General features: G+C 44.2%; 1 protein-coding gene across 1 annotated transcript; it reads right to left on the bottom strand.

The window, feature by feature from the left end:
• Positions 1-2,502: 2,502 nt before the first annotated feature.
• BZA70DRAFT_275916 (uncharacterized protein) lies at positions 2,503-2,864 on the bottom strand. The gene has a single exon (XM_064912217.1). The coding sequence runs from the start codon at positions 2,785-2,787 to the stop codon at positions 2,599-2,601; it is 189 nt and encodes a 62-aa protein (XP_064769197.1). The 5' UTR covers positions 2,788-2,864; the 3' UTR covers positions 2,503-2,598.
• Between the last annotated feature and the right edge of the window lie 11,082 nt (positions 2,865-13,946).

Genomic DNA, 13,946 nt, shown 5'->3' with positions numbered 1-13,946 from the left:
CCTCCTACAGTAGTCATAGACGCAATTTTGACTCCACATTTCACAACAAAAACTAAACAAGTCATATAGTAAAAAAATGCACGTACTGAAACGGGCTTTCTGAAGCCTAGATAGACTCGGAGTAACCCTAGTCAGAGTGTACTGACTTTAGTGGTCATAGACAAGTGAAATGCTGAGATTTTTGCCCTCAACTCCAACCCCATTCATTGGCCTTAAACTCCAGAAACCACCCAAAACATCACCTACACCGCACAGCACTAGCTCTCATCAATCGTTGCAAGAGATCAGATTACCTCCTCCTTGAAAATGGGAACTTGCAAGATCGATTAATTGACTGACGAACCTATTTTTAAAGCCTGTGTGCATGCGCAACAACTAGGTTATAACAGACCGTCTCCCGCTTCTCCACTAATTGATAATACTACACTAATTGATAGTACAAACAGACCAGAACAAGATAAAACAAAGTAGATATAGGGAGCAATCTCGCTCTTGAGGAACGAAATGACAAGTTTCAGGTCAGGCCTTCATCAAATTAGTATAAATATGAAGGCAGACCTCGTTTTTCCATTAACAAGTCTCTTGTGAACATCCAACCCAGCATTGCCAGCTGTATTGTGAGCTTCCGGACTCGAGATGGCTTCTTCTGTTGCAAATCTTTGCCAGTGGACATAATAAAGTTGTTGGAGGAGTTATCCATTGATAATGATATTCCTTAAGTGTGCTTTGATTTTCAGTAGCTTCCAGATCATTCCTCTGGTACTTTCTGGATCCTTCCAGATCCTTCCCATTGATTCCGGCTGCTTCCAGTCCCTTCTATCTGTTTCCAGTTGCTTCTGGATGCACCTATTAGTCTCCTTAGGGTTTCAGTTCCCTCCAGGGAGACCCTTGATCCTATAGCATAATGGAACACTATCTACAGTGCTCCCACTCTTTCCATTAATGCCTACCCCCTTGTAGGGCCGCACCCCTTGTAGTGCCGTGCTTCTACATATAATTGGACCACTCCACAACATCCCACACCAGCCAACTATGATATCCACTAAAACAGAAAGTTGAGAGGTCTTATGTATTAAGCTATTTGAAAGGAAAAAACAGCGGAGCTGTAGAAGCGCTACTAAGGTATATAATTGATTGTGAAAGTACCTTACCTGACAGAATGAACTATCAACAGATTTGATGATATTGCTGCGCGAATTGCTTGAAATTGAACGAGAGAGAAGTAGATTATTTTATTTGATGGATTAATAACCTATAAAGATGTAGATCGATGCTAATTGTTGAAAATAGTGTTCCATTATGCAGCAGGATCAAGGGTTTCCTTGGAGGGTACTGAAACCCTAAGGAAATTACTAGATGGAACCAGAAGCAACTGGAAACAGCTAGAAGGGACCGGAAGCAACTGGAATCTACCGGAAGGAACTGGAAGGAACTGGAAGCAGCTAGAAGGAGCTGGAAAGATCTGGAAGGAGCTGGAATGATCTGGAAAGATCAGACGACTGATCAGATGATACTTGAAGAACTTTGTATAAACTCTGTATGAACTTATTTTGTCTATATATTGACCAGCTCCCTCCCTTGTTTTGTACATATCATTCAATCAATAACATAATATATTATCTATCAAAGCACACAAGGGAATACCATCATCAATGGATAACTCTGACAACTTCAATATGTCTGGAACTTCCACTGGCAAAGACAATTTACAACACTAATCTGGCAGACGTGGAGATATCGCTGATGTTTTACCGGCAGAGCACGATGCAGGACACGCCAGAAGGAACTGGGCCTTCAGATTCACCAAACTACAACGAGAGGACTTAAAACGCAGCTTAGTTGTTTGTTTAACTATTGAGGACTCTTTTTTCACAGAGATTTCATGAAGATAAATGCGTGGGGTTAGCATGTACGAGATCTTCTAGCTCTATTATGAGAAGTACCACCCTTGGGTCCCAGAAACACCACCCAATGCTCCAGAGGCTTCCAAATAGCTTGCATTGGTACAAAGTCACATAGATAGTTATCAGGGAAGCTCTCAAAACCCATTTTTCATAGCGATCGGCCGATATGCAAAAGATATGACCAGTATGAGAGGCTTGACCTCGGATATATCAGTCATATTGCGACAGATTCTCAAAATTCTGTTTGTGCTGCGTTCTTTGCTCATAAGATGTCGATCGACATTCTTAAGCATTATCCGTAAGTGATAATAATGGACTGCACATACAAGACGAACCGCTTCCAGATGCCATTATTCGAAGTGGTTAGTAGTAACGCTTGTGGTCAGATGTTCAACATTGCTTTCGCCTTCCTATCTGGGGAAACTGAATGAGATTATCAATGGGCATTAATGAATCTTCTTGAGGTATTCACTCCACACGATATCAGACTCCCATCAACTATCGTGACTGTTTGAAACTGGAAGTGCATTCCTTAAAGGTAGCCTCCAGTTTTTGATAATCTTCAGGGGAGCTCATAACGTCAATACCCTTGTGGCGGCGCTCCCCTTGTGGCGGCGCACTCTCATCTACTCTTTCTACAAAAAGAAAAATACGCAACCACAACAAGTTAAATTAATTAAAACTATTCAAAATATTAGATAGTAGACATTTCTGCATCTTCTTTACAAGTGCGTGCATTATGTCCCGTCCTCTTACACTTCCTACAGCGTCGTCTAGTCGACTCAGCGCTCTCTTGCTCTCCACTCCCTTCACGCAATTCCACTCGTGATTGCGCTCGAGCAATGAGACTGTCTCTCAAATCACGTCCTTCCTGCCCTGTCATAGACCCTCCACATCTTAAGTGCGTATTTTTGACACTTCGACATCTGCTTACTGATGATGATGACGATGATGAATCTTTTTATTATAGTCTATTTGCAACAACTAGGTTATGACAGACTGTCTCCAACTTCTTCCGCCAATTTTTTATCTCCATTTTTCTAATCGAACTTCAATTTTTCCATCTCTCTGATAGGATATCCAAGTATGCCTGCCTGCAGTGGACGACAAGCTATCCAGTAGGCGCTTCAGTTCAACCATTGCCAGAAAGGGAAGGCGTGTAGTAAACTCCATAGTATATAATCGATAAAATCCGGGGGATCTCATTTCTTTCACCGCTTTGTTGTAAACTTGGTGCTACTGCAGTGGGGGGTTCAATATAAATTTTGCAACCAAGACCATTTCATGCTGAAAATTATCCAGGTGAAAATTGGGGGTGTTCAATATTAGGCCAAAATCCAGGAAAAGCTCACAAGCGGGGCTCGAACCGTGGATCTTAAGGGAGCAATGCAGCGGCCATACCGCTGGGCCATATCACTGCTCCCAGGAGGCGAAGGAGAGAGAATAGGCGAAGGCGGAGGTGAAGGCGAAGACGAAGGCAAAGGCGAGAGCGAGGGCCAAGGCGACGGAGAGGGCGAAGGCGAGAGTGAAGGTTGAAGCGGAACAGCGAGTGCCGGGACGGAGCCGACACCAGTAGGAGATGTGTTTGAAACTGGCAGTGCATTCCTTAAAGGAAGTATCCAGAGTCTTGTATTCTTCAGGGACGCTCATAGTGATAGAGTAGACAATATATTATTAACTAGTCGTTGATCAGAAATATTAGCTTTGGTTTGTTGTATGGTTTTCTGACAATAATACAAAGAAGCCTTACCTAGTCGTTGATCAGAAATATTAGCTTTGGTTTGTTGTATGGTTTTCTGACAACGAGCTAGGAAGGTAGGAGGGGCCCTTTTTATGTACAAAATTTTTCCCAAAGACCTTCTCTGCCCTAACATCCATCTCAAGGGCACCAGAGTTCAACAACTGTCTTGCGCCACACTCACACGCCACACTGATGTGGCACAATACACAACCTTAACTCCTTCTCTTTTCTCACCACAAAATGTGCAATAACTTTGTGAATAAAGTCACCACAATCTTCCCAAATATACCACCAGAACCGCCACAACTTCAACAATTCGAATATAGCATTAGAACCGCAATATTCTCAACCTTCTTTCTTGACTTTATCCATCAAGAGGAGATTGTACCCCTTCCTTAACTTGACAAACTTTGGAGTACTCAAGTTCTTGGTGAGCATATCTGCAATCAGTTCATGTGTATTCAGATATTCCACCTTAACCTCCTTTGCAGCAACTTTCTCTCGAATATAATGATAGCGAATATCAATGTGCTTGGTCCGTTGATGATTGGAGCTGTGCTTAGACAAAAGGATAGCTGACTGATTGTCTTCATAGATAGTGACTGGCTTGACTTTGCATCCAAGGTCTTGAAGCATGAATGTCAACCATACTACCTCGCGAGTACCATCACTCAAGGCAATGTATTCCGCCTCAGTGGAGCTCAAAGCGACAATTGGCTGTTTCCTTGACATCCAAGTGACAGCAGTACCATTGATTGTTGCAATAAATCCAGAGATGGACTTTCGATCTTTGACACTCGTACCCCATGATGCATCAGAGTATGCCTTCAGTACCACACCACAGTTCTTTGGATAAACAAGCCCAAGTGTAGATGATCCCTTAAGATAGCGGAGAACACGAATGGCAGCAGTCCAATATTTCTCAGTTGGAGAGATGAGATTGCGAGAAAGTACTGAGACAGCATGTGAGATATCAGGCCTGACTGTACTCTGTGCGAAGAGCAGTTTGCCAACCAGGGATCTGTACTTGGTAGCGTCGACAGACGGAGAGACATCTGATGATGATGATGAATCTTTTTATTATAGTCTATTTGCAACAACTAGGTTATGACAGACTGTCTCCAACTTCTTCCACCAATATGTTTTTTTTTTATCTCCATTTTTCTAATCCAACTTCAATTTTTCCATCTCCCTGATAGGATATCCAAGTATGCCTGCCTGAAGTGGACGACAAGCTATCCAGTAGGTGCTTCAGTTCAACCATTGCCAGAAAGGGAAGGCGTGTAGTAAAGTCCATAGTATAATCCATAAAATCCGGGGGATCTCATTTCTTTCACCGCTTTGTTGTAAACTTGGTGCTACTGCAGTGGGGGGTTCAGTATAAATTTTGCAACCAAGACCATTTTTTGCTGAAAATTATCAAGGTGAAAATTGGGGGGGTGTTCAATATTAGGCCAAAATCCAGGAAAAGCTCACAAGCGGGGCTCGAACCGTGGATCTTAAGGGAGCAATGCAGCGGCCATACTGCTGGGCCATATCACTGCTCCCACGGAGAGACATCTGGTTCATCCAAGAAGGTAGGTGTCATGGGAATGTCAACTGGGTAAAGCGTTCCATCATCGAATTCAGACACAACACGGTTGATATAGTCTGTGAGATCCAAGGAGACATGAGCATCTGTTTGAGTGATGCTCATCCCTAGGAATTTGTCTGCAACACCCAAGTCTTTCATCTCAAAGGCAGTGGTAAGAATCTTTTTCACTGATGAGATTTCAGACCTACTGCTGGACGCAATAAGGAGATCATCAACATATAGACCAATCAAGACAACACCATTAGGACCTTCTCGAGAATAGAGGCAGTCTTCTGCAGAATTCTTTGAGAAACCAGCCTTGACAAGTACATGATCAATGACATTGTGCCAGAGCATTGGAGACTGTTTGAGACCATAGATTGATTTCTTTAGACGATAGACCTTGCCGGGGTATTTGTCTTCAGAGCCAGGTGCGATCTTCATGTAAATCTCTTCATCAAGTTCAGCGTTCAAGAAGGCAGTGGTAACATCCATCTGATGGACAGTAAGGTTTCTTGCAGCAGCAACAGCAAGTAGCACCTTAAGCGAGTCATAGCGAATGACTGGGCTAAAGGTTCCAGTGTAGTTGATACCATACTCTGTTGCAAATTGTCTTTGCCAGTGGAAGTTCCAGACATATTGAAGTTGTCAGAGTTATCCATTGATGATGATCTTCCTTAAGTGTGCTTTGATATGTAATATGATATGTTGTTGATTGAATGATATGTACAAAACAAGGGAGGGAGCTGGTCAATATATAGACAAAATAAGTTCATACAAAGTTTATACAAAGTTCTTCAAGTATCATCTGATCAGTCATCTGACCAAGTCATCTGATCAGTCATCTGATCTTTCCAGATCATTCCAGCTCCTTCCAGATCCTTCCAGCTCCTTCTAGCTGCTTCCAGTTCTTTCTGGTTCCACCTAGTAATTTCCTTAGGGTTTCTGTTCCCTCCAAGGAAACCCTTTGATCCTGCTGCATAATGGAACACTATTTTCAACACTCCCACTTTTTCCATTATTCAGTTCATTCCCATCATTGATCTCAGCTTTCCAAATTGCTCTCTTGCAATTCCTTTGGTCAAAAGGTCTGCAACCATATCCTTGGTTCCACATCCAATAATGTTGATAATGCCATCAGTGATTGCTTGTCTGGTGAAGTGATAGCTGACATCAACATGCTTTGTTCTCTCATGGAACTGTGGATTCTTTGCCAATTTGATTGCTCCCTGATTGTCTTCTGCGATTTGAATCGGCCGCTGTGAATTCTGGCTCATGAATTCATAAAGTCTCTTCAGCCAAACAGCTTCCTGAGCTGCTAGCTTCAGTGCCATATATTCTGCCTCTGTGGTTGACAAGGCAACTGATTTCTGGCGCTTGGACTTCCAACTCACTGCTCCACCTCCAAGGACAAAGACATATCCTGAGGTTGATTTCCGCTCATCAATATCCGTTGCATAATTTGCATCTGAGTAGCCGGTAAGTAAGTTGCCATGGTGTTTGCTGAAGGTGATTCCCATGGATGCCGTTCCTTTGATATATCGCAAAATTCGCTTGACTGCTGTCCAGTGCTGCTTTCCATAATTGGAGTTGAATCTGGAGACTTCTCCCACTGCATTTGCAATGTCTGGTCTCGTCCCAATAGCCAAATAATTCAGGCTTCCAACAGCACTCTGATAGGGAATTTTCTCCATTTCCTTTTCCTCAGTCTTGGTCTTTGGACTCATTTTCTGAGAGAGTGTAACACTCAAATCCACAGGCGTTGTGACAGGGTTGCTGTCTTGCATATTGAAGGTTTTCAAGACTTCCTCAGCATATTTCTTTTGACAAATTGTGAGAGTGCCTTTGGCTCTGTCTCTGGTAATTTCAATCCCCAAGAAATAGCTTGTCTCACCCATATCAGTCATCTGGAACCTTTTGCGCATGTTCTCTTTGAACTTATTGATAGAGTCCAAATCCTTGCCAGTAATTATCAGATCATCAACATATACAGCAAGCAATAGGTTTGATTTTTTGCTTCTGTAAATGCCATAGTCATCGCTTGACTGAGAGAAACCGATCTGTAGCAAGTAATCATGCAGCAGCTCATTCCAGCATCGTGGTGCCTGCTTCAAACCATAAAGACTCCGCTGTAATCTCCATACTTTCTTGCTGTTCTGAAAATATCCCGGAGGAGGCTGCAAATAAATTTCCTCTTCCAATTTTCCATAGAGAAAAGCAGTCTTTATGTCCATCTGATGAATATGGTAGTCATTGATATCGAATATTTTGAGAGTGCCCTGGGAGTTTCTTTCATCCCTTGCAATTCGCTGTCTGATTCGTTCCTCAATGGCGTCCACATCACGGATTTGCCGTCTTCTCGGCCCTTGGTCCTCATTGCGAGTAACGACTCGCATCTCTCCTTGATTTTCCTCCAAGTCGTGATCAATTTCCATGTCTTCAGACTCCTGAGCCTCGACCGACTCATCCTGAACATCCTCAGCTGGTTCATCATTTTCTCTTCTCCCACTTGATCTATTATCTTCTGATGATAGAGCACTGGATGGATGATGAACTCGAGGCCAAAAACCAATACTGGCTCCAAGTTGTTCAACTGTAACTTCTGAAGATCTTTCCAACCCGCTATCCAAGCGTGCAGGCTTGTACCAATCAAGCCCCAATGTTGTCTCATCGAAGACAACATCTCTGGCAAAAGTTACCCCTCGTGATGGGATATAAATCCTGTATGCCTTTTTGTTTGCAGCATAGCCAACCATCACTCCTCGGATTCCTTTTGGGGAAAACTTGCCACCAGCCTGAGTTTTCGATTTGTGAATCCATGCCGTACTTCCAAAGACCCGGAAGTAGGAAACATCAGGCTTCCTGCCAAACCAGAGCTCATAGGGTGTTGTGTTGGGCGCTATAGCTCTGCTAGTGATCCGATTTGCGACATGAACCGCGCATTTGATCGCTTCTGGCCAAAACTTTTCCGGCATTTTTGCCTCGATCAACATGCTCAATGCTTTCTCAATTAAAGTCCGATTCATTCGCTCAGCGACGCCGTTCTGTTGAGGAGTCTCTGCAACAGTAGTCTGGTGCTCAATTCCTTGTTCATCCAGGAATTTCTCCAGATCTTTCGAGGTGTATTCGCCGCCATTGTCTGACCTAAGGATCACCATCGTCTGTCCTAGTTTGTTGCTAGACTGACGAATATACGTCCTGATAGCCTCTGCCGCATCCGACTTATTTTCCAAGAAGTAGACGTTCACATAATGTGAGTAGTCATCGATCATTGTCATGAAATACTTCTCACCAGTCAAGGAATTGTAGACTGGTCCGCAAACATCGGTATGAACGAGTTCCAGTGGACGCGTCGTCTTGGTAGTGCTTTCCTTGAATGGTAGTCGATGAGACTTTGCAGCAGCGCAAGTATTGCACTTGCAACTTGAGATGTGAGTGTCAAGACCCTTGACAGTGCTGTGTCTTTGCATCTGCTCCAGGATCTGATCAGAGACATGTCCGAGTCTCTGATGCCATATAGAACTGACTGCATTGATTTTGTTGATATCAATTTCAGCAAACTGTCCATCAAACCGGCACAGCTCTTCGAATTTTGAGCGTGTTCCGATCTTGATCTTCTGTCCTTCCGAGGTGCTCACAAAACACTTCAGTCCTGCATCAATTGTCCAAACATCTGAATCCTTGCTCAGCATGCTGGTAGATACAAGACCCATCTTCGCTTCAGGCACATGCAGTACATTCTTGAGAGGCACAGTGTATTCCTTTCCTCTGTCCTGGACTTTGGCAAAGGCATTTCCTTGTCCCACTGCTCTCATATACTGCCCATTAGCAACCTCTAATATTGCTTCCAGAGGTTGATAATCCTGGAGAACGGCTCTGTTGGATGTAATGTGCCTGGTGGCTCCCATGTCGATGAACCACCCACTATCCTCAAGCCTTCCAGACTGATTTCCTGCCACCAACCCTGCCCTTTCCACCCGCTGTTCAGCACCGAGGTTGCTGTTAACCACAGCTGCATGGATCTTGAACTTGTTGTCCTTGTTCTGATCCTTTCCTTTAGGGCAGTCTCTCTTGAAGTGGCCTTCCTTTCCACACTTATAACACTTCAGTTTCTTCTTCCCTGAGTCTTTCACTGCAAGCAAGCTACCTCTGCCTTGGTTTCCTTGAGGCTTCCTGGTCAGGGAGGTCCTGACTCCACTGAAGACATCCTGGACTGTGAGCGTATCCTTCTGCTGCTCAAGGACTGAGATAGTGCCCTCAAGTGCATCTGGGAAAGATCTGAGGAGAATGGAGGCATAGACATCTTGAAGTTTGACATCTAGCTGGTCCATCTGCTCAAGAACCCCCATAAACTCACGCTCATAGGACTCAAAGGCTTCAAGTGTTGCTTCCTCCAACTTGAGGAACAACAACTTGGCCACCAAAGAGGCTTTGACTCCTGCTGCATCACTCATGTATACACCCTGAAGATTTTTCCAAGCCTTCCTAGCATTACCGCATTTCAAGTGCCGATAATCCTTGACTTGTACCGCGCCCATCATCAATATAAGAGCCTGTCTGTTGATTGACTCAAAGTGGGGAGCCTCCTCTTGTGACTTTATGTCAAGGTCACTCAAAGGTGTGCCCACAACTCCCCACAGGCCCTTCTGGTCCATCACCATCCTCAAGGCAAAAGCCCATTCAGAGTAGTTGAGAGCATTAAGGATTGGTAACTTCAAAGAGTCATTGCCAGGGCTCATAACCTGTTGCAAATTGTCTTTGCCAGTGGAAGTTCCAGACATATTGAAGTTGTCAGAGTTATCCATTGATGATGATCTTCCTTAAGTGTGCTTTGATATGTAATATGATATGTTGTTGATTGAATGATATGTACAAAACAAGGGAGGGAGCTGGTCAATATATAGACAAAATAAGTTCATACAAAGTTTATACAAAGTTCTTCAAGTATCATCTGATCAGTCATCTGACCAAGTCATCTGATCAGTCATCTGATCTTTCCAGATCATTCCAGCTCCTTCCAGATCCTTCCAGCTCCTTCTAGCTGCTTCCAGTTCTTTCTGGTTCCACCTAGTAATTTCCTTAGGGTTTCTGTTCCCTCCAAGGAAACCCTTTGATCCTGCTGCATAATGGAACACTATTTTCAACATACTCTTGACTGAAACCTTGTGCAACCAATCTTGCTTTGAAGCTGTCAGGTTTCTTTGCAAAGACCCAACGACATCCCACAACGTGTTTGTTAGGGACGCGATCAACCACCTCAAATGTCCCATTCAGTTCATGTGCCTTGAGCTCCTCATCAATAGCAGCAAGCCATTTGTCCTTGTCATCATTTTTCAACACTTGTTTGTAAGTTGAAGGTAAGACGCCTCGAGCATAGGTAGCCTCAGCTGCAATAAAGCAGGATGCGACAATGAAAGCACTAGTCTTAGGCTTATTCACTGTCTTGGTCTTCGAGCGAGTGCGAATCCCGATGTCCTGAGTGTCCTGTGAGCGAGTGACTGGTCGATGAACTACTGGCTTGATCACTTTGAAGCGTCCAATGCGCGGAGCGTTGCCCAAGGGGACGACATGATTGTCTGCAGACCCAACGACAATCTCAGGAACAATTGACCCATCATCCATGTCCATTTCCTCAATGCGAGCTTGCTCAGCCAGTTGATGAAGGTAAAGATCCTCATCGAGCCATAGCGGATCCTCGTCCATCTCGACGTCCTCAGCAGTTGCCGTTTCATTAAGATCTGGCAGTTCAACATTCTGATCATTATCCGGCGCAGCCACGTTATCAGTCATGTCATCATCAGCCTCATCATCCCTTCCATGAACAGACAGCGCGTCATGAACGGGAAGGCCAACGTGGTGAGAGAGAGTAAGGAAGTCAATCTCATCAGCGGACGAAGGAGGAGGGGACTGAGACAGAGGCGGAGAGGGCGAGGGCAAGGGGCTGGGAGAACGATCGGACGATGCAGGCGACAAGACTGGCGACTGGGGAGGTGACGGGGAGGGCCGTGAGACGCGAGGCGGAGGACACGGGGTCCAGGTAGGCTCAGGGGAGGGAGAGGACGATGGTGCGGGGGAGGACTCGGGAGACGGAGACGGAGGTGAGAGAGGCTCGATCTCAGGGGACTCAGGCGAAGGCGAAGAACCAGACTCGGAGGGAGGATCCGACGAGGAAGGCTCAGGCGAGGAGGACTCAGGCTCAGGCGCGGAAGACTCGGGCGAGGACGGTGGAGAGACGGGTTCGAACGAGGGCAAAGTAGCAGCAGGAATCGATCCGACGCCAGTAGGAGGACGAGAGGAAGACACACCACCAGGCAAACTCATGTTGCAAATTGTCTTTGCCAGTGGAAGTTCCAGACATATTGAAGTTGTCAGAGTTATCCATTGATGATGATCTTCCTTAAGTGTGCTTTGATATGTAATATGATATGTTGTTCATTGAATTGATATGTACAAAACAAGGGAGGGAGCTGGTCAATATATAGACAAAATAAGTTCATACAAAGTTTATACAAAGTTCTTCAAGTATCATCTGATCAGTCATCTGACCAAGTCATCTGATCAGTCATCTGATCTTTCCAGATCATTCCAGCTCCTTCCAGATCCTTCCAGCTCCTTCTAGCTGCTTCCAGTTCTTTCCAGTTCCTTCTGGTTCCTTCCGGTTGATTCCAGTTGCTTCCGGTCCCTTCTAGCTGTTTCCAGTTGCTTCTGGTTCCACCTAGTAATTTCCTTAGGGTTTCTGTTCCCTCCAAGGAAACCCTTTGATCCTGCTGCATAATGGAACACTATTTTCAACACTCCCACTTTTTCCATTATTCAGTTCATTCCCATCATTGATCTCAGCTTTCCAAATTGCTCTCTTGCAATTCCTTTGGTCAAAAGGTCTGCAACCATATCCTTGGTTCCACATCCAATAATGTTGATAATGCCATCAGTGATTGCTTGTCTGGTGAAGTGATAGCTGACATCAACATGCTTTGTTCTCTCATGGAACTGTGGATTCTTTGCCAATTTGATTGCTCCCTGATTGTCTTCTGCGATTTGAATCGGCCGCTGTGAATTCTGGCTCATGAATTCATAAAGTCTCTTCAGCCAAACAGCTTCCTGAGCTGCTAGCTTCAGTGCCATATATTCTGCCTCTGTGGTTGACAAGGCAACTGATTTCTGGCGCTTGGACTTCCAACTCACTGCTCCACCTCCAAGGACAAAGACATATCCTGAGGTTGATTTCCGCTCATCAATATCCGTTGCATAATTTGCATCTGAGTAGCCGGTAAGTAAGTTGCCATGGTGTTTGCTGAAGGTGATTCCCATGGATGCCGTTCCTTTGATATATCGCAAAATTCGCTTGACTGCTGTCCAGTGCTGCTTTCCATAATTGGAGTTGAATCTGGAGACTTCTCCCACTGCATTTGCAATGTCTGGTCTGTTGCAAATTGTCTTTGCCAGTGGAAGTTCCAGACATATTGAAGTTGTCAGAGTTATCCATTGATGATGATATTCCTTAAGTGTGCTTTGATAGATAATATGATATGTTGTTGATTGAATGATATGTACAAAACAAGGGAGGGAGCTGGTCAATATATAGACAAAATAAGTTCATACAAAGTTTATACAAAGTTCTTCAAGTATCATCTGACCAAGTCATCTGATCAGTCATCTGATCTTTCCAGATCATTCCAGCTCCTTCCAGATCCTTCCAGCTCCTTCTAGCTGCTTCCAGTTCTTTCCAGTTCCTTCTGGTTCCTTCCGGTTGATTCCAGTTGCTTCCGGTCCCTTCTAGCTGTTTCCAGTTGCTTCTGGTTCCACCTAGTAATTTCCTTAGGGTTTCTGTTCCCTCCAAGGAAACCCTTTGATCCTGCTGCATAATGGAACACTATTTTCAACACTCCCACTTTTTCCATTATTCAGTTCATTCCCATCATTGATCTCAGCTTTCCAAATTGCTCTCTTGCAATTCCTTTGGTCAAAAGGTCTGCAACCATATCCTTTTCCTCAGTCTTGGTCTTTGGACTCATTTTCTGAGAGAGTGTAACACTCAAATCCACAGGCGTTGTGACAGGGTTGCTGTCTTGCATATTGAAGGTTTTCAAGACTTCCTCAGCATATTTCTTTTGACAAATTGTGAGAGTGCCTTTGGCTCTGTCTCTGGTAATTTCAATCCCCAAGAAATAGCTTGTCTCACCCATATCAGTCATCTGGAACCTTTTGCGCATGTTCTCTTTGAACTTATTGATAGAGTCCAAATCCTTGCCAGTAATTATCAGATCATCAACATATACAGCAAGCAATAGGTTTGATTTTTTTGCTTCTGTAAATGCCATAGTCATCGCTTGACTGAGAGAAACCGATCTGTAGCAAGTAATCATGCAGCAGCTCATTCCAGCATCGTGGTGCCTGCTTCAAACCATAAAGACTCCGCTGTAATCTCCATACTTTCTTGCTGTTCTGAAAATATCCCGGAGGAGGCTGCAAATAAATTTCCTCTTCCAATTTTCCATAGAGAAAAGCAGTCTTTATGTCCATCTGATGAATATGGTAGTCATTGATAGCAGCATGAGCCAAAAGGATCCTGATTGATTCAAATCTGACCACTGGTGCAAAGGTCTCATCAAAATCAATTCCATATTCTTGAGTGAATCCTCTGGCAACAATCCGAGCCTTGTATTTTGTGAGCTGGCCATCCTTGCCATATTTCTTCTTGAAAACCCATTTGGAAGTAATTGCTTTT

This window comes from Myxozyma melibiosi (assembly GCF_037950935.1).
Source record: "Myxozyma melibiosi strain Phaff 52-87 chromosome Unknown BZA70scaffold_3, whole genome shotgun sequence".
Classification (NCBI taxonomy): Eukaryota; Fungi; Ascomycota; class Lipomycetes; order Lipomycetales; family Lipomycetaceae; genus Myxozyma; species Myxozyma melibiosi.
Note: the sequence above shows the minus strand (reverse complement) of the source record. Positions and strands in the feature narration are given on the sequence as shown.

Coding starts and splice junctions, on each gene's coding strand:
- BZA70DRAFT_275916 (XM_064912217.1), bottom strand. CDS start 2,787: ATGACAGGGCAGGAAGGACGTGATTTGAGAGACAGTCTCATTGCTCGA.